The sequence below is a fragment of the Pyrus communis genome, chromosome 2 (assembly GCF_041283825.1).
Source record: "Pyrus communis isolate YQ-2024b chromosome 2, ASM4128382v1, whole genome shotgun sequence".
NCBI lineage: Eukaryota > Viridiplantae > Streptophyta > Magnoliopsida > Rosales > Rosaceae > Pyrus > Pyrus communis.
Window position 1 is genome coordinate 13,751,630 of NC_142566.1, and position 18,822 is coordinate 13,770,451.

Sequence of the window (18,822 nt, forward strand, 5' to 3'; positions counted from 1 at the left end):
ACTGAAAATCAATTTGTATGCAAGTGTATCATGTGTGGAGAATGACCCTCTAGCTAGCCTATCACCCATCAATTCACCCCAATTTCGTTCAAATTGTTTAAAGTCTTTAAATCTGTTTGTTTTTACTTTAATTTCGTCAAAATCAATCCCCCCTTTAATTAAGTGTGTTAGATTAGTTAGAAATGTGTTCAAATCTGTCTAATTTAGTGTTTTGAGTCTTACTAGTCTAAAATTCGTCCAAATAACTCTTGAGTCTATTTGCTAGTATTGTGCTGTTTAGAGTCTGTGTTAGTGTGTTTTGAGTTTTTAGTGTCTAGTTGAGTGTTTCTAATTCTAGTTTTCTGTTATTGAGTCTAGTTTAGTGATTTAGAGTTTAAATTGAGTTGGTTAGCATCCCTTCGAATCCTTGGCCGAAAATGATCCCTACTTTCATATACTGCAATCATAGGGTTTTAATTTGAGTGTTGGAATATTTCACATCAATGATTTCATTTGGATTTAAATGTGCCTTCATCTTCCTCTTTCAAAGAGTTGAATCTTTTGAACCTAGGGGTCTACCACAATTCAGATGTGCGATGGATGAATCATTTGCTGCCACATTATATTGCACAACAATGACATCAATTCTTGTAGGAGCATTTGCATCTAGTATAGGTGATTAGTCACTTTTGTTGCACCATTAAATGCATCTGGCATTTGATCGGCAATGCTTTGAAGATGAACAATTCTTCTCACTTCATTTTCACACTGAGTGCTTTATAAATCAAAAAGAGACAAGGTGAGTACATCCCATGTCAATTCCCGTCTCATCAAAGTGACAATTTGCATAATGAGCTATAAAACTATCACCCGTCAATGGTTTCAAATATCGAATGATAGATGATGAATTAAAACATACATAAATTCCCAGTTTGCACTGAGGTCCCATTTTAGTATGTTGTGGTGGTGCGATTAGCACATAGACGACACAACCAAAAACTCGTAAATGTAAAATGTTTAGTTGGCGCCCAAACACATGTTGTACTGAGAAGTATTGATGGTTGGCAACAAGTCTTAATATAACTAATGATGCAACATGTAGGATGATATGTTCCCATGTAGAAAATGGCAATATTGTTTTCATGAGCAGAGTGAGAGCTACTAATTGAAGCCATTTGATAAATTTTCTGCTAACCATTTTGAGTATGGACATGAGGAACAGGGTGTTCAACATCAATGCTCAGTGTCATGCAATAATCATCAAAAGTTTGAGATGTAAATTCACCAGTGTTCAGTCATATTAACTTAATAGAATAATCTGTAAACAATGCTTGTAACTTAATTATCTAAGCAAGAAGTCTCGCAAAAGTTATATTTTGAGTAGACAAGAGACAAACATGTGACCATCGAGTAGATGCATCAACCAAGACCATGAAGTATCAGAATGGTCCACAAAGTGGTTGAATAAGCCCACCAATATCCCTTTAAATTATTTACAAAAATTATTGGGATTCAACATCAATCTTCAATTATGTCTGATTGGCTACATATTGTTGTTACTTTTGCTTTTGTAAGCATCAAGCTTAAGAAATACTTTTGATCTCGAAGTATTATATCGTGGTTGCGTTGTCTACAAGACAAATATCTTCAACCTTGTTCTTGTTTTGAGAACATCCATATTTTTTATTCATACTTTTTGAGTAAGACAATTTGCGTTAAAAATAGTTTATTCATAATAAAAGGAAATTGTAATGCCACTTTTATTGAATTGAAGGTACAACGTTTAAACGACAAGTTTAGGTAATGAAAAGCAAGAGTACATTGAAAATAAAATTGATTTATTTGGTTCCATAAACTTCGTTTCCCCTTTCCATAATAAAGTTTGAAATATCTAGATGGGTTTGTTCAGCTGTCCTGATAAATCGAACACTGGATAAGGTGTATTCATCGAATCAACCTGGTCGATAAAGTTTGTCTCAACATTTTTTTTCTTTGAAGGATGCTTGATAAAGATCCATAAGGTATTTCGGGGTACGACATGTATAGGCCCAATGACCATTGCTCCCACACCTATGGTAGACTTCTTCAGGATTTTTAGGAGTCTTATTCATATGAGCTTTTCCCTTATAGCGATTTACATTTTTAAAGCTTGTGTTTGGATTATGCCTTGGACCCTGATTGTAGAATTGACCACCATCGTTCTTGCCTTTCTCATGCCATCGACCTCACTTGTAACCACGTCCTCATTTGTAATTATTGCCATGAGAAGAGGTTGTGTTTACTTCAAGGGAGATAACATTTACTTTTGGGAACGGTGTCGATCCAGATGGTCGGACTAATGATTTTTCATTAGGAGCTCATTATTCTGCTCTGCCACCAGAAACACAGATATCAACTGGTTGTACCTCATTCTGTACACTACTGCCAGCACCGAAAGTCTTTTCCAGCATATCTTCCACAGTGATAGTCTCTCCACAAAGTTTCATTTGAGAGCTAATTCTGAACATTACAGAATTGTACTCAATAACTGTTAGGTACTCGCTCTTTCATCCTTATAGAGGTGGTGACGAATCAAGATCATGGCTTTCGTCTTATCTTGAGAGAATGCAATGTTTCCTTCCTTGATGGTGCCTCTAAGGTCTCCTGCCTTCAGATGGATCTTGGCGTCCATAACCCAGGTAAGGTAATTTTTTCAGTGACGTTCAAAGGGACAAAATCAAACTTTGCCAAGTTCATCATTTTCTTTTTCTGAAAAATAAAAGTGAGATGTGCAAGAACTTGCAATAATATGTATCCAGGTGGAATGTAGTGTTAGAACTTTTGGTTCGTACAAATTTTTCATTTTTGAACTTCAAGCCAAAATGATAAGCATTCGAAACTTCATGCTCGAGATTAACATAATTTAGACATTAATTAAAAATTGTTAGGTAGTTAATTAACGAGGAGGGCAATTGTACCGCACCATCCTCAGCACAATAATGTAATGCAGGATGGGCAACTATATTGCACCATCTAAAATTGCAGTAAAATTAAATATGCAATGCAGGATGAACGATTATACTGCACCATCTAAGATTATAGTAAAATTAAATATGCCGTACAGGATGAGCGGTTGTACCGCACCATCTAAAATGCAGTGCAGGATTAGTAATCAGGAGCAACACCAAATAAGAAATAAATATTATAGGTAATTATTAAGTTGAGGACTAGGAGAAGGCATGATGCTAGCAGTTCTTGGCAAGGGAACACAAAGCAGGTGAGACAGAGAAGAAAGAGGAACAGTAATATCCCTATGGGAAACATTTTTCAGTAAAGGAAATGAAGATTGGTTAGGGTTAAATAGTCATGCTGATAATGTGTTATAAATAGGTGAAAAAGAGAGTGGGAGAACCTTTGCTTGAGGTTGAAGTGGAACATATCAAAGTATCACACTTCCTTAATATCTTACTTGTTTCGGGTATGAGAGATGGATACAAAAGAAAATAGTGAAAAGAAACTTGTATGATTTCTTTCTGCTGTTGTTTGTGCTTTTTTATGTTTCACAAAAAGGACTGAAAATCTATGTTTTTCAATCTATATTTGGAGTCTCCGCATGGCTCCTTTAAGCAAATATCAATATCACCGCCTTACTTCCATCTTTTATAGACAAAAGGCACTGTAATAAAATAGTAAATACTATTCACCATATGCAAATTAACTATTTTGCCCACATGGGCATCACTTACAACAGTTTCATGATTTTGCTTCATTTCTTCTCTTTTCCTAAATAATAGTTTATTTTTTATTTTTTATTTTTTATACAAAGATTAGTGAAAAAATGGCTAGCAATCTCGAATTATTAAAGAAAAAAAGGGAAGAAATTAATCAATTTGAAAATAAGTCCAAAAGTGAAGAAACAAATAAAACCATGTCATTCACACGACCGTTCGTTTCTATAAAAGAATGATTTTTTTCTCTCATAATATTTTTCTCCTTTTTTTTCCTTTATATTTGAAACATGTTAATATTTTATATTAATTTTTTTATAGAAACGATAATAATAAGAAAGTAAAATAGGGGAGAAAGGAAAGGAATGACAAGGGAATAGAAGAGGGAGAATCTCATTCCCTTTCTAAATCGATGGCGCGGTACTCTCTGCAGCACCCACAAAATCGCAATCAACATTTGGGGTGGTTCGGTATGGGATACCATACCGAAACTAGTATCCCGAATCCCAAACCAAAATTTTTTGGGACGGAAATTTGAAGATCAATCCCAAACCAAATTTTCGGTAATCCCAAATTTCAGGAATCCTGAAATATTTTCGGGATTTTGGGACAAATCGGGAATCCCAAATTGAAATATGAAATTATGAATTGTTCTTCAAATATATAATTCAAGAACACATTCATGATCTAGGAATTTCATTTCATTAACACTACCATTTAATTGAACACTGGCATGCCTGACTGTTTTTATCATAATCAAAATTCAAATTAATTAAACCATTTTTGCAATATGTTGAGAGACAAAGAATCAAGTCTTCTAAAATCATCAGCCATGGCAGCAGCAATAATAAAATCCACATGAATATCAAACAAAACATGAAAAATATGCAAGGTGTAGGGCATTCCAGGTTGCAGAGTATGAATTAGAAACTACTAACATCAATTATAAAAGAATAATATATATATATATATATATAATAATTAATATTGTATATTTTCGGTTCGGTATGGGATTCCCGAAATATCGAGTAGCCAATCCCGAATCCCATACCGAAATTTTGGGATCGGTTCGGGATAGCATCCCGAAAATTTCGAGAATTTCGGTTTGGAAAATTTTTGGTTTGGGATCAGGATTTTTTTGGTTTGGTTCGGGATTTTTGGGAATTTTTTCCACCCCTAATCAACATGGTCTTGTTAAATCTCAGCATCCAATCCCTAATAAAAGTGCCTACGCCCCAATAAATTCACAACCCCTCATGGCAACGACGTCGTTTTCCCAACGCCACCGGTGCAGTCCACCCCCACTCCCCCTCCCCTCTCTTTGCTTCTGTCCCTGCCGTCCCTCACCCTCAAGAACCCTAGTTTTTAATCGTCCGTCGGCGAAATTGGGTAATTTGGATCTCTTGTTCGATGGGAATAGACGTCAGCTGGGGCTAGGCCGGAATAGAGTTTTTGCGCGCCGCCGTGTAATTACGGCTGTGGCTCGGGCGGAGCCGGAGCATCTTGGCGATGACAATGCCGATCAGGTACTGGAGAAAAAGAAACAAAAAGGACGAAGTTTGATTCTTTTTTTGTTGTGCATTTTTGGTTTTGCTGTGATTGTGAGTGGCATTTTGGTGAATTAGATTAAAAATTAAGGTGGAAGTGAATTTGATTGTGAGTTGTGGTTTTGGCGCGTAAAAGGAACTTTCTTTAGTGGCTTAGAGTGGTTGGTAGTTAAAGAAAAGATTGGAATTAGGAAATTTTTGCAGAGTGCATATTTGCTTGACACCGCATTGATTGTCATCGGATGAGTGTGATTTAATCTATTCACTACACAAATCTCGAATTTTAAACTCCGTGCATTGATTACCATTGGATGAGTGTGCTAAGAACTTCAAAGGTTCGTTGAATGGGTGGTGTTGTGAATGTGTTGTCGTATGGGTGAAAATATTCTCGAACTCTGAACAGCTTTTTTCTTTTTTTTTTTTTTGGGGGGGGGGGGGGGGCGGGGGCGGTGTGGTGTGTGGGGAGGTTGGTTTCTGCTTGATTGAGTTCTAACTAACACATTTCTGTTTTCTTTTGAGAAGTTGCATGTTCTCTTGAAGCAATGTACTGAAATGGGTATGTTTTAGGAAGTCCACAAAGGCAGTAAATTGTCATCAAACGAGGATGTGGTCTCAGAGCATCAACAGAAAGCAAGTCAGTTGAAGAAAAGAATTGTCTCTGGATTTGGCATTGGGTTATCTGTTGCCGTTGTTGTGTTGGCTGGAGGATGGGTATTCACAGCCGTTGTGGCAGCAGCTGTTTTTATTGGTGCACGTGAGTACTTTGAATTGGTTAGGAGTCGTGGAATTACTGAAGGAATGACACCTCCACCTCGATATGTATCACGAGTTTGCTCTGTAATTTGTGCTCTCATGCCCCTAGTAACCTTGTAAGATCCGTAATGTCCCTCAAGTACGGAATTTCTTTAATAATACTTTATCACTTTCCTCTTGTGTTGATTTATATATTATTATTACCTTTTGTACATACGCATTGGAAGCTGGAAATAAAATTGTAGCTAGTATCTAATTCCTTTTTTCTTGAGAAATTTTAATAGAAACCATGTTCCTGCAAAAGAAACTATTTTTTACTGGGCCGGGGGGTACTGGTTTTAAGAAATGTGGCAAAAGAGTAAAACTTTAATATGTAAAGTAGGTTTTTACCAATTTACAGGTCTCCGCACATTCCATTTATCATTGCAGGGATTTGTTTGATGTGTATTACATTGAAATCCTATGGTTGTCACTTCAATTAGTTTGAATATGGCTGTGGAGGTCGGCTTTTCCATTTACGCTTTCATTCATTGGGAATTTTAATTCTTTCATTCTGGTTAAACTTGTGTTATTATGGATGTGCTTGAATGGGTATAGGAATTGTCAGAATGGTAGTGTTGTCCGAAACTTGCATAAGTGTTTATTTGTTGCTTCAATAGACTCTAAAATAATGCTTTTTCATTCATCTTTGTTTTTTAAATATTTTAACTTTGAATCAAAGCATTTGTCTTAATAATTAATATGTAGGCATGAATTTCAGCTTGGGATAGGTGATCCCGGTTCAATTATGATTAGATCTTCTGATGTGTGGGCAGGTATCGCGGTCAGATTGATGTTTCAGTGACCTCTGCTTCCTTTTTTGTTGCTATAGCATTGCTTTTACAGAGAGGAAATCCTCGCTTTGCACAACTTAGCAGCACTATGTTTGGGCTATTTTATTGTGGTTATCTTCCTTGTTTTTGGGTTAAGCTTCGATGTGGTCTAGCAGCACCAGCCTTGCACACTAGTAAGCAGTTGGGCTTACATTTTTGTAATGAAAATTTGTGGGATGGATGGGAACCGGAGTTTACTTGCTCTACGTGAAGCTTTGGTTTCTAATTAGTTTGTTCTTTGGTAGGACTTGGAGCAGCATGGCCCATACTTCTTGGTGGACAAGCGCATTGGACTGTTGGTCTTGTGGCAACCTTGATTTCTTTCAGTAGCATTATTGCAGCCGACACTTATGCCTTTGTGGGTGGCAAGGTATCTATGCATCACATCTATCTTTTCTCTTCTTAATTTTTTAATTTAAAAAGTACATCTTCCTTTGATATCAAGTTCTTTATAGAACTGTTGTTATTGCATGTGGCAATTTTCTTTTAAAGGTTGTCCCCCAGTTATTTAAGGAACACATTTTTAGGTTCCACCTTGAAACAAAAATTAACAATTGGAACTCTCCATTTTTAAGGTTTACCTACGATCTTTGCAAAAAATCAACGAAATCAGAAGGCATAGAACCATCTGATTTATTGTTGATCATTTTAGTGTTTACCAAAAGCACCATGTTTATCTATTTATTTTGTCCCAATTAGATCATTGAACTACAATGTAGAATGGGCCTCAGAAAGTGTCCCTCAAAAGAGCTTATTTGAGGGATCCCTCAATAGAAGGGGACTCAAGGTATTATTGCTTCCAATCTTATGCAAATAAAGTTTAGAGTGGCTCCGAGATGTTGTCAACAAGCAGTTATAAAATCCCTGTGGAATAAACAATCCAATTTTGATGATGAGTATACCTCTAAAGAAATTGAACCATGAATTTGGAAACTATCATGATTTGATTTTTGGGAACACAAGTGATGGTTAACAGTTCTTGGGTACATGTGTGAAAGATTGTATGTGTTCTGCATTTTAACCTTTTTCCAACTGATTGCTTTCCATCTCTGTGAAGGTGTATAGGTTTTTTCCAAAAAAATTTCTAATCCAACAAAGCAAGTTTTAGTTTGTTAATGGCTCACTCTGCCTGAAACTTATTTGAAATAATTTTTCCGTTTTTAGTATCCAGCTATCTCAGTTTTGGAGAAAACAGTAATTTTGGCAATTGATATGAGAAGTTGGATAAGTCATCTAAAATTTCAAGATGCAAAAAGTTTATTTTCCAATGACATACTGTGAAGGACTTTCTTGTTTCAGGGTATTTGTTGGTCCCATGCCTGTAATAAATTCTTGATATAGCTGTGTACATGCAGGCATTTGGTAGGACGCCCCTGACTAGTGTTAGTCCAAAGAAGACGTGGGAAGGAGCTATTGTAGGCCTGGGTGGTTGTATAGCCACTTCTGTTGTGTTATCAAGGATTTTTTGCTGGCCAAAATCTTTGCTAAGGTATTCACTCTTATACAGTGAAATCTTTAGCTCTGTACAGCTTGAAAGTATGTTTAATGTTCATTTATTTATTTTCATTTATTTATGTATTTATTTTTATTGTTTTCAGTGCTATAGCTTTTGGGCTTCTCAATTTTTTTGCGTCTGTCTTTGGTGATCTTACCGAATCAATGATCAAACGTGATGCGGGTGTTAAGGACTCCGGATCACTAATACCGGGACATGGTAATGCCTTTCAGCCAATGATTACTCTTGTGCTAAAGTCTTTTAACTTTTGAAAGTTTTTGAGAAAATGCATTATCTGTTAGTTGACGAAAATTGTTTGAAGAATGTTTCATTCTATTCTATGTTTATTTAAAAGCTACTTATTGGTATATATATGTTATAATTCCAACTCCCTTATGGAGCTTGTTCTTTGATGTATACGACAATAGACTAAACATAGCAAATAGAAAATAACTAGAAACACACAAGATTTATACTGGTTTGGCAGAACCTACGTCCAGTTGTTATTTCTCTGGGTGGAGAAATCATGGCTTCTCTGAATTAGTAATAGAGCAAACGGTACTTTTGTAAACCCTAGAACCATTCCCTCTAACTTTCTCGGCTGTCTCTCTGTTCTCTCGTGTTTTTGCCTCTTGCCCTCACCCTATTTATAAGTATAGGGTGCGGCGTACACACCTATTTACTAATTAGGATTCCTTTTCTATTTGGGATAGGAAGTACACTTACATTCCTACCCCATTTCTGCTTCAAAAATTCCTAATTCAATTTTACAAGAAAAGCTATTCTTTCCTAATTCTTGTAGGACAAAAGTATGTGCACGTTTAGCTTTCCTAATACAACCCTAAACAAAATACGAGTCTAACGAATGACGAGCCAAATCCAAACAATATACACTCACACTAGTGTTCTTCTGAGAGCTGAGAACAATTTGAGGATTTGCAGCTCATTTTAGGTCATATATGGACTGATGAGATGCAAATTAGTTCATAGTGGGTGAAATGTATTTCAAAAATTTGAATATGATCTAAAGACCAATACAGAAGTCCTCAAGTAGGGTCCTTAAAGGAGGGGTCCTGTTTTGCAGCTGTTACGTGTTAGATCATGTCCAAATGACTTGAGACTTATTAAGATGATCTTCCTTCACTCAGTATCTCAGTCCTCCATTTTTATCTGACAGCCGAGGTGAAACTGTCCTCATTTAAGAGTCTTACATAAGACCTTAGCTCTCAAAAAACTCCCCTGCTGGATGCCTCGTCTTCTCCAACTTGTCAACCCCTAATGTTATTACTTTTTAATCCATATAATAATATTTTCATTTATCTATCTTTACCTGGTTGGGGATATATGATTTAATACCCGTCATCTTGTACAGTTATAATTGTAGCTTAGAATATGGAGCATGGACAATTGACCATGAATTCTAGAAAAAGTTTTTAACTCAAAATCTATTGGTTATCTTTGTTGATTGCATTACATATTCTTCATACCAGCTTACTGCTGTGTTGATTCAAGCGGTGTTTGTACGTGATCTTTCTATGGCCTCCTGCAGTCTCTCTTTACCTAGTATTCCACTACTGCTTTGTCTTCCGTGTAGTGTAGTTTTACATGAGATATAGGTCTGTCATGCAGGTTATGCTTTTATATTTTCCTTCTTCTCTCGAGTAATATCACTCCCTTGAAGATTGCGATCGCATGCCGCTCATATGGTATTTGTCATTTAATGCAGGTGGAATACTAGATAGAATGGACAGTTGCATGTTCACAGGTGCACTTGCATACTCCTTCGTCAAAACCTTCTTGCCAATATATGGGGTTTGATAGAAATATTGTCATCGCTGATCGAGATGTATAAAGAAACTATACAAAGCAAAACTAAGGTTGAAGAGTTCTGGTTAGCATCTATGTTCTAATCTGCTAGCTTGTTGGAGTGATGATTGAGGATTCCTTTCCTTTATTTATCCCAGGAGCTTGAGCTTTTCTAAGTCTTAATTTTATTCTGATCTAGATGCGCTAAAATGATGTTTCTCGTCACTTGTAAGAGACTTGAGGTAACATTTTCCTGACGTCACCGGGTCCTCATAATCCTCGTCATACTGCATGCTCTGAGGAGTTACGCTGTTTCTTGAGTTACACAGCATTGCCTGTACTTCAATCTAGGTACCTAGTGTCAGTGATAACATGAATCCTTATTGATTTTTTTGTATATTTATGTCGAATAAGGCCCATTGTGATGACAGATAAAACAGGGGGGATTATTCTCGTGGTATATTTATGTCGAATAAGGCCCATTGTAGTGAAAGATAAGATAAGTTGCATCATCTTTAGCAATCAATTTGTATATAATTTACCTATCACTTAGTATTACGGTCGAGTGGTATTCCTCTTCACTTGTAAGTGAGAGGTTGTAGATTCGATTTTCGTCAAATACGAATTTGAACCACATTTTAAAATTAAATTGAAGCTAATGTTTGCTTGCTTTCGGACGGGCTTATGCTTAATTACCAGTTCTACGAATCCTAATCCTTGTAACCAAAGGCTTGCAATGTATATGTAAAGGGTGTAACGCAATGAAATCAATCAATCCATTCAATTCAATATTTCTTTTGGTACCAATTTTATTTATGTTCAGGACCTAATTTCTAGCTGGACTGGACTTATAATATATGCTTGCTTGCCAAGATAAATACTATTTTGCATACCAATTAACCATGAAAAAATTTCACTGGTTTTAACAATGGTACTTAAACATCTTACTTTGTATCTGGTAGCATTTGCGTTTACCTGTACACCACTATAAGCTGTTCGGTTAACATTGATTGTGAAATCAAACTAGGGAAAACTAATGAAAATGGCTTGAAAACTGAGTTTTAAAGATAATGACAAAATAAAGGGTAAAGTGAATAGTACAATGATTGATTTTTTAGTGTAAAAATGTAGTTTTTCGTTAGAGTGAATAGTAGCGGAAGCTTTTCATTAAAGTTTCCATCAAACTATCGCAATTTATACTTTTTAAAACCGATTGCAGATCCCTTATCATTCAAATTTCGTGGTCATGACAATGTTTATACTAAGGGGATGAGATTTGGTTAAGCTATACAATGAGTCAATCATAATAATTTGTTTTGAATACACGTTTGGCGAAAATTAAAACCGAGACCTCTCACTTACTAAAAATGTTATTAGACTGTAGTATTGCTGTAATATGGGGCGGCTTAACTAGTTGTTAATCTATAAAATATTTAAACATGTCTAAGTTGAGAGTAATATAGCTTAGATCATCAAATTTGTCAACCCTTGTTCTTACATAAAAGAAAACAAAAGGCTTACTTAGATCATCAAATAGTTGAAGAAAGTTGACATCAATTATGCATCAGCTATTAGACCAAGTTGGCAACCACCATTTCAAGATATGAATGTCTCGACAGATATTTATAGGGCTCATATGTTGTGTCTTTTATTGCTGTATAGCAACACTCAATTTTTATTTGTTTTCTTAAGTTAAAATTTTATTAAGGACGACAAATGGCTGAAATGTTTACTTTGTCAACAATAAATATAGTTATGATTTACAAACACGTGCACACACACCTCATGCATGCATAGGATTTCAGGTTAATTTTCCACCCATTAGAAACATTTTGTAAGTTATTAAACACAAAACTGTATCACAAAATTTGCATATGTGATTTTATATATGAACAGAAGAATTTTATGAGGTGTTTTTTTTTCGAAAAAAAAAACAAACCAATCAAATCTAAGAGCACTTCTAGCGTTGGCTAGAGCTCGGGGGACAGGCCAGCAAACAGGATCCGAGAGTCTAGCCTATTGACTTCAGCGTGTGGGAGCCTGAGGGATAGGGCAGGCCCGAGCACCAGGCCTGTCACGAATTGCCAGCTCGCGAGCCTGAAGGCTATTTGACGCAAGGCTAACTTCAGTCAGACGTCAACCCCTTTTTTTATTTTTTTTTTGTCAAGCACGTGCACTGCACTCGCATGTGGAGGCGTGTCACCCGACATGTTTTCAACGATTGGGGCCCACGACGCAGTTTCAAATTGTTACCGTTGGGAAGCCACGTGGCTTCCCATGATCCATTGGATCTCAACGACAAGAAAATGTGGATCGTCAGATTTGCAATGGTAAAAAAATAAAAAAAATCTTATTTAATATCAACCGTTGATCTATTCTCCTTTATAAATAAATAAAAAAAAAAAGAAAAAATAGCTTTAAATTTCATAAATGTTACCGTTGTGCCACGTGGCACAATCTGAAGTGTTGGAATTCAATTTTTATTTTTTTTTTAAATCCAACTGCAGAGATGAATTAGTTGAATAAAAAAAATTTAAAAATTGTAAAAAATGAATAAAAATCTGAAAAAAAAATTTGAAATTTTTTAAAAAAAATTGTTTTTACTTTTCTATAAATACATTCTCATTATCATCTACCTTATACTACAATTTCGTATTTTCTCAACTACTTGCAACCACATTCCTATCTTTCTCTCAAAGTTTCAATCCAATTTTTTTCAACAAAATGACTATTGATGCAGGTATGAATTGGATGCTTCTTGAAGATGTTGAGTTGTGTACTAGCTGGGTTGAAGTTACTCATAGTTCGCTTACGGGTAATGAGATGCAGTTGCGAGAAATGTGGAGTCTTATTCATACCAATTATCTTGAGAAAATGGGTGGGAAAGGAACCAAAGAATCGATGTCCAGTCGTTGGAAATTACTTAGCCAATCGTTTAGTACGTGGAGAGACGCCTTGGCACAAGCTAGTACTAATCTTCGAAGTGGGGAAAATTACACGGATCATGTAACAATATATTATTTATTTGTTTGTACTATACCCAAATTTACATTATAATTATTTGTTACCTACTTTCATTATAATTATTTCTTATCCTGCATTGTGTAGCAACTTCAAGCACAAGCTTGGTATGGTGCCAAAACCAAAACAAAAAAATAAATCATTCAACCGGTGGGAATGTTGGAATATTGTCAAAGATTGTCCTAAATTCAAAGTTGTGCTTGTCGGTCTAGAAGTTTTCATAAACAACACCCCTCTACAACTCTACACCCAATCATGCCTCTGTGGTGTAGATAGATTCGATTGCTCCGCAAAACCTCATCAGGGACTCAAGAATGGTTGATTTCCCCATCCTCATTATCTCATCCACTTGGTCTGTAGATGCTCCATATGCAAGCAGCAGTAATTTTTTTGCTGAGGAAGGAGACCCATAGCACCAAAAGCATCATTTTTTTGCACAAAGTAAGAATCATTTTTGCAAACAGCAATCATGATTTTGTTGAACAAATGTCATTCCATTCTAAAACGACGTCTAAAGTACATATCAGGGAATGCACTATTACAGACAAAATAATCGTCCAAGAGTTTATTACCTCGTCGTTGCCTGCTTCTATCAAGGTTTCCGAAACGGCTGGGCCTGCAGATCTGCCATAGCTTGGATGACTCGATGAGAATGTGAGGCTCTGCCCATTCTTGCTTCGTCATCTCTCCTCTACACTCCTCATCCTTTTCCCTTTCATTTTGGGCCACCTGGAGATTCAACATTTCTTCTGATTGGTTAAACAATTCTTCCTCTTGCTGATCAATTTCCCACATTATCCTTGAAGAAGAAGACATTGTAAAAAAAAGCAGAAACTATGAATAATGATATTTTGGTGAAGAAGGAATAAAAAACTATGAATAATAATAGAGATCTTGAGAAAATTGGTGTGAAATTTGTGAGGATGGATGGTGGATTATATGGAGGATTCAGAAAGGATCAGGTTGTAAACCACGTGGCATGCCGTCATTCGTTAACAATCTGATGGAAATCTATCCTTAAAGATTGTAAACAGATTATGACACGTGGTGCAACGTGATTAGTTAATAATCTTATCAGAAATTCATCACCAATAATTGTATTTTCGGATAATGACACGTGGCGCAACGACTACGATTAAAAATCTTATCGAAATCCATCTCCAATAATTGTCTTTTCGGATTTTATAACATGCGAAGCAACGAGAACGATTAAAAATTTTATCCGAAATTACAAATAAAATTATTTTGTGTTATTTTATAACTTTTCGGATAATGACACGTGGCGCAACGACAGCGATTAAAAAACTTATCCGAAATTACAAATAAAATTATTTTGTGTTATTTTATAAATAAAAAAATAATAATATTTTATTGTCTATTACAAGGGTTATTAAAGTGCAACGGTGTAGATGCAAAAGACGGTTACTGTTCACTAAGGGTGGTTACTGTTCATTGGATGGATAGCATAATGTATTGCCTGGGGGTTCCCACGCTGGAACTGCTCTAAGTTAATAGCCCAAACAAATGGTACAAAAAAATAAAAAATAAAAAAATAAAAAAAATATGAAAGAGACATGAGAAGCGATCAACGTCGGGTTGACCTAGCTAGTTGGATGAGATTTCCATACAAGAAGAAAGATGGAGCGTTGTAGTCAACTCATCCATGCAGAGCTTTGTGGAGCCAGAACACCACCAAATATTAGAGAGAGAGAGAGAGAGAGAGAGAGAGAGAGAGAGACTAATGCATGAGTGTTTGTGTTTTGTTATTGATATGGCCTACCATTTAGTGGCTTTTGACAATCATATGAGTGCTTACTTTTTGAGGCTCGGGCACGAAAGAAAATGTGTGGGATGCAACGAATGCGTTGTATCCAAGCTGACTAATAAAAAAAAATAAGAAAAAAAAGATAAAAGATAGAAAATAAAAGAGAGAAGATTAAAAACAATGAAGCGAAGAGGGAGAGTTGGAGAAGATATGCATGGTGGGCAAGCATCTATAAAAGTTAAGATAGTGACAGAAGCTAATAAGATTGTCTGATTTGCAGAACCCTAGCTTTTCTTAAGCAGACATACGCACCCCTTCCATACATATATCTCAAACCCCACTCCATCTTCCACCTCATACCAACTTTTGCTTTTCTTTTCATTGCTTTTCTTAGCCATTTGCTTTGGATGCTCACATGGTTTTGTCACTGGCTTCTTGTCTTCTCTTTTATTTTACTTTTATAAATTTAAAAGAAAAATCTTTACAATTCTTTTTCCTTTATTATGCCTATTTTACTTGGGGTATAGCAAATAGTATTTTGAATTCATGGCTCAGCTCATTTCTTTGCAACTAAGGAAGTAGCAATATTTGATGAGATTCGTTTGAGAGCCGTGAATGACATAATTGGTGAAGAAAGCTTAGGGATATGCATGCAGAAATAACTAGAAGAGAAAAATGACTTCAACTGTCGTACTATTCATGATTTAGAAAAACATGTAAGTTTTGGAATATGATTCTTGAAAGCAATCGATCTAGAAAAACATGTAAGTTTTGGAATATGATTTAGAAAAACATGTAAGTTATATTTTCTAGTTTGGAGAAAAGAGATGAATGGTGGAAAAAAAGATGGTGTGAACTAACTGTTATTAACACTTCAATAAAGTCATTATGCACTCTTTTAATTACAATAAAATTTTTACAATGTCAGTGGTGGCTCTCAAAATCAAAATGTGAAAACCCTTTTCATTTGTTTTCAATTCCAAGTTTATGTTTCATACATTTTTCCATTTCTCGATCATTTCTCCCTCCATTTTTTTATTCCTACTTGTTAATATATTTTCTTTATCTCCAGAAAAAAAAAAAAAAAAGAAGTGAAAACTAAAATCTAAAACTTAAATTGGTACTATCAAACGAGCTCTTGGCTAATTCACCAATTTCAATCCCATTTGAAGAGGAAATGTATGTGTGAGATATATAATTCTTGCTCGTACACATTCAACATACTATAGGGGGGTCTCACTGGTTTTCTACATGCATTTTGCAATAACCTTTACAAGATTTGATGGTGGCTTTGTATTGATTGAAAATACTCATGCATGGGCTGTTCAATTAAGCTTTATGTTGTGTCCTACGCAACTTATTGAAACTTTGAAGAAAAAGGCTACCAAATGACTTTGAGAGAAGGTTGGGTTGCGGGTTTCCGGGGGGGGGGGGGGGGTGGGGGTGGGGTGGGGGGTGGGCGGAGGGTGGGGGTTGCTTTAACAAATCTTTGTTCTTTCAAAAATAACTGAAAAAATCCCTCACTCCTAGGAGGAGGCTTCTCCAAGACAAAAGTGCTTACCTCAATTCCTTAATAAAAAGTTGTTTATCATCATTATACTTTCCAAAGGAAGGTTGATTTTCTCTCTTTTACAACAAGAAAAAATGTGCGTTGCTTTATGGGCCTCCATGACTAGCAAGATGCTTTAGATGGGTCTCTCTCTGTCTTTCTATCTTTGCCTCCCTTGCCTCTCATGGAATCTGCTTTCAGCTGTTGAAGTGACATGGGCAAGAATGGAGAGCATGCAGGACCGGCAGGTCCATCCAAGAGGGGATTGCATTTTATTTTAATGAAAAAATAAAATACATTTTTAAAGGAACTGTTTTCCACTATTACATGCTTGTGTTCGTTCCATCTCTTCATCCAAATTGGGCAACATAGAGACCTAAAGATCAGGACCATACTTGCTAGTTGTATAGATTTTGACATCTTCGTGGAGGGCATGCTTGTTTTGCATTAGAACTCACCACGCAAAATGCCCCTTAAATCTCACAAAACTTAAAAAAATATGAACAAACAAATTCTGGATTGGTAAATATCGGTCATGGTTTTATTTGGGTTGAAAACTACTTTGCCTTTTGATAAAGCCCATTTCGTGGATAAGAAATTCCCATTGTTCCTCAATTGTTCACCGTTCTTGAAAATGGCTTTGTTCCCCCAACTTGCCCCTCAAATTTTCTGGACAATCCAATATTTGATGAGTATAGCATTTGGTGGGTTCTGCTGGCTCGAGTTGAAGATATAATTAAACAGAAGTGTGCATGAGAAGAAAATGAGTGAAGCTGATGACATCAATTGGAGAAATGGCGAGAGAAAAATCAAATACTTGCTTGGATCATACAAAATACTTCAAATCTCCAACACCATTCGTTTAGAACTTTCCCATATTAAGAAATTGGAATCTCTTATATGATGGCAAGGAAATACTACATACGTACCCAGTAGAAAATAAACTTAGAGTGAGAAAATAGAAACATTTCTACCCCACCTGGACTTGAATGGGGCAATGGAGTTTTGCTTCAGACAAAGTAAGAAGGAAAGTGAACGTGGTCATCGTGAAGAAGTGAGCGATCGAGAGAATCCGACTGTCAGAACCATGACCTTGGATTCTTGGTCTCAAAGATACTGCAAGCATTCAAATTGTAACCAAAAGACGTACAGCATTATCTAAACCGAATCCAAGAGCAATGACATTCACTCAATACACTCTTAATTAAGTTTGAAGCATGTCGCATATCAGTGTGTAAATAGTATTCCCTTTGTTGGTGAAAAGGAAAAAAATAAACCAAGTTACTCAGTCCAATGTTCACTGAAAACTAATGAGATTTATCAAGTTTTAGCTTATCTTTGACCGGCTCACACAAAGAGGCACTAGGGCATGGTAAATTCACCATTTCTTTTCTGTTTGTGTATGTGTGTGATATATATAGAGGAAAGTAATATATATATGGAGTAAAGCTTCTATATACTCATTACTTCGGGACCTACTCAATTTTATTATTATAAAGAGGTTATTACTTAATAGGTAGAGGGTGTAGTTATAAAAAAAAAAAACTACATTAGTAGTAGAGCACGTTAATTTTCAAGATGTTCATTGAAAAAAGAGAAACAACTAAACTCTAAAAGCATACCAAAAGTTTCATGCCAAGAAGCTGTAAAAATGCTTGAGAAGCTTAAAATATTTTCGCTTTAAAAAAATACGTTCATATTAATTACGTACCCATATACATTCACTGTCTATAATGCAAAATCAGTGTAAATGGATACTTTTATCGGTGAAAAAGGAAAAATTAAACTAAGTTAGTCTAATGTTCACTCAAAACTAATGAAATTTAAAAAAAAAATTTGAGCTTTCTTTGATCGATCGGCTCACAGAGAGAGATAAGGGCATAAACCTTTTTTTCTGTTCATGTTGCTCTGTGTGTGTATGGTTAGTGTACGATATTCTTTTACAAAATAAAGGGCACTAGTACAGTTAAATGTGAACAATAATTTTGTAATGTAGTAACGTTAACACACAACATTAAATTTGATAGTATAATTTGACGCTCACAATGTAAAAACCACCATTGTTACAAAAATAACATTAATTATAACCTTAATTACAATTATTATGTAACCATGGATGATAAAGTTTGACAAATTTATAGTATAACTTTACCTTTAATTCAAACGTTGAATGTTATGTCATGTTTTAACATCATTAAACATTTGACTAGAGAGCATAAAGTCAAAGAACAAGAATAAAAACAACAAACTGATTATTATTCCATTAACTAAAAAAAAGCACTACATATTTTTCAAGACAACTACATAACACGAGAAGATAACATTTTA

General features: G+C 35.5%; 1 protein-coding gene and 1 pseudogene across 1 annotated transcript; both read left to right on the forward strand.

The window, feature by feature from the left end:
- The window catches only part of LOC137737313 (uncharacterized), a 67,858-nt pseudogene that overhangs the window by 12,105 nt on the left and 36,931 nt on the right, over positions 1-18,822 (forward strand).
- Positions 4,062-10,832, forward strand: LOC137748600 (phosphatidate cytidylyltransferase 4, chloroplastic). Its single transcript, XM_088684118.1, has 8 exons — positions 4,062-4,141; positions 4,872-5,212; positions 5,801-6,102; positions 6,802-6,992; positions 7,104-7,228; positions 8,214-8,347; positions 8,457-8,572; positions 10,080-10,832. The coding sequence occupies exons 1-8, from the start codon at positions 4,099-4,101 to the stop codon at positions 10,169-10,171; spliced, it is 1,344 nt and encodes a 447-aa protein (XP_088540244.1). The 5' UTR covers positions 4,062-4,098; the 3' UTR covers positions 10,172-10,832.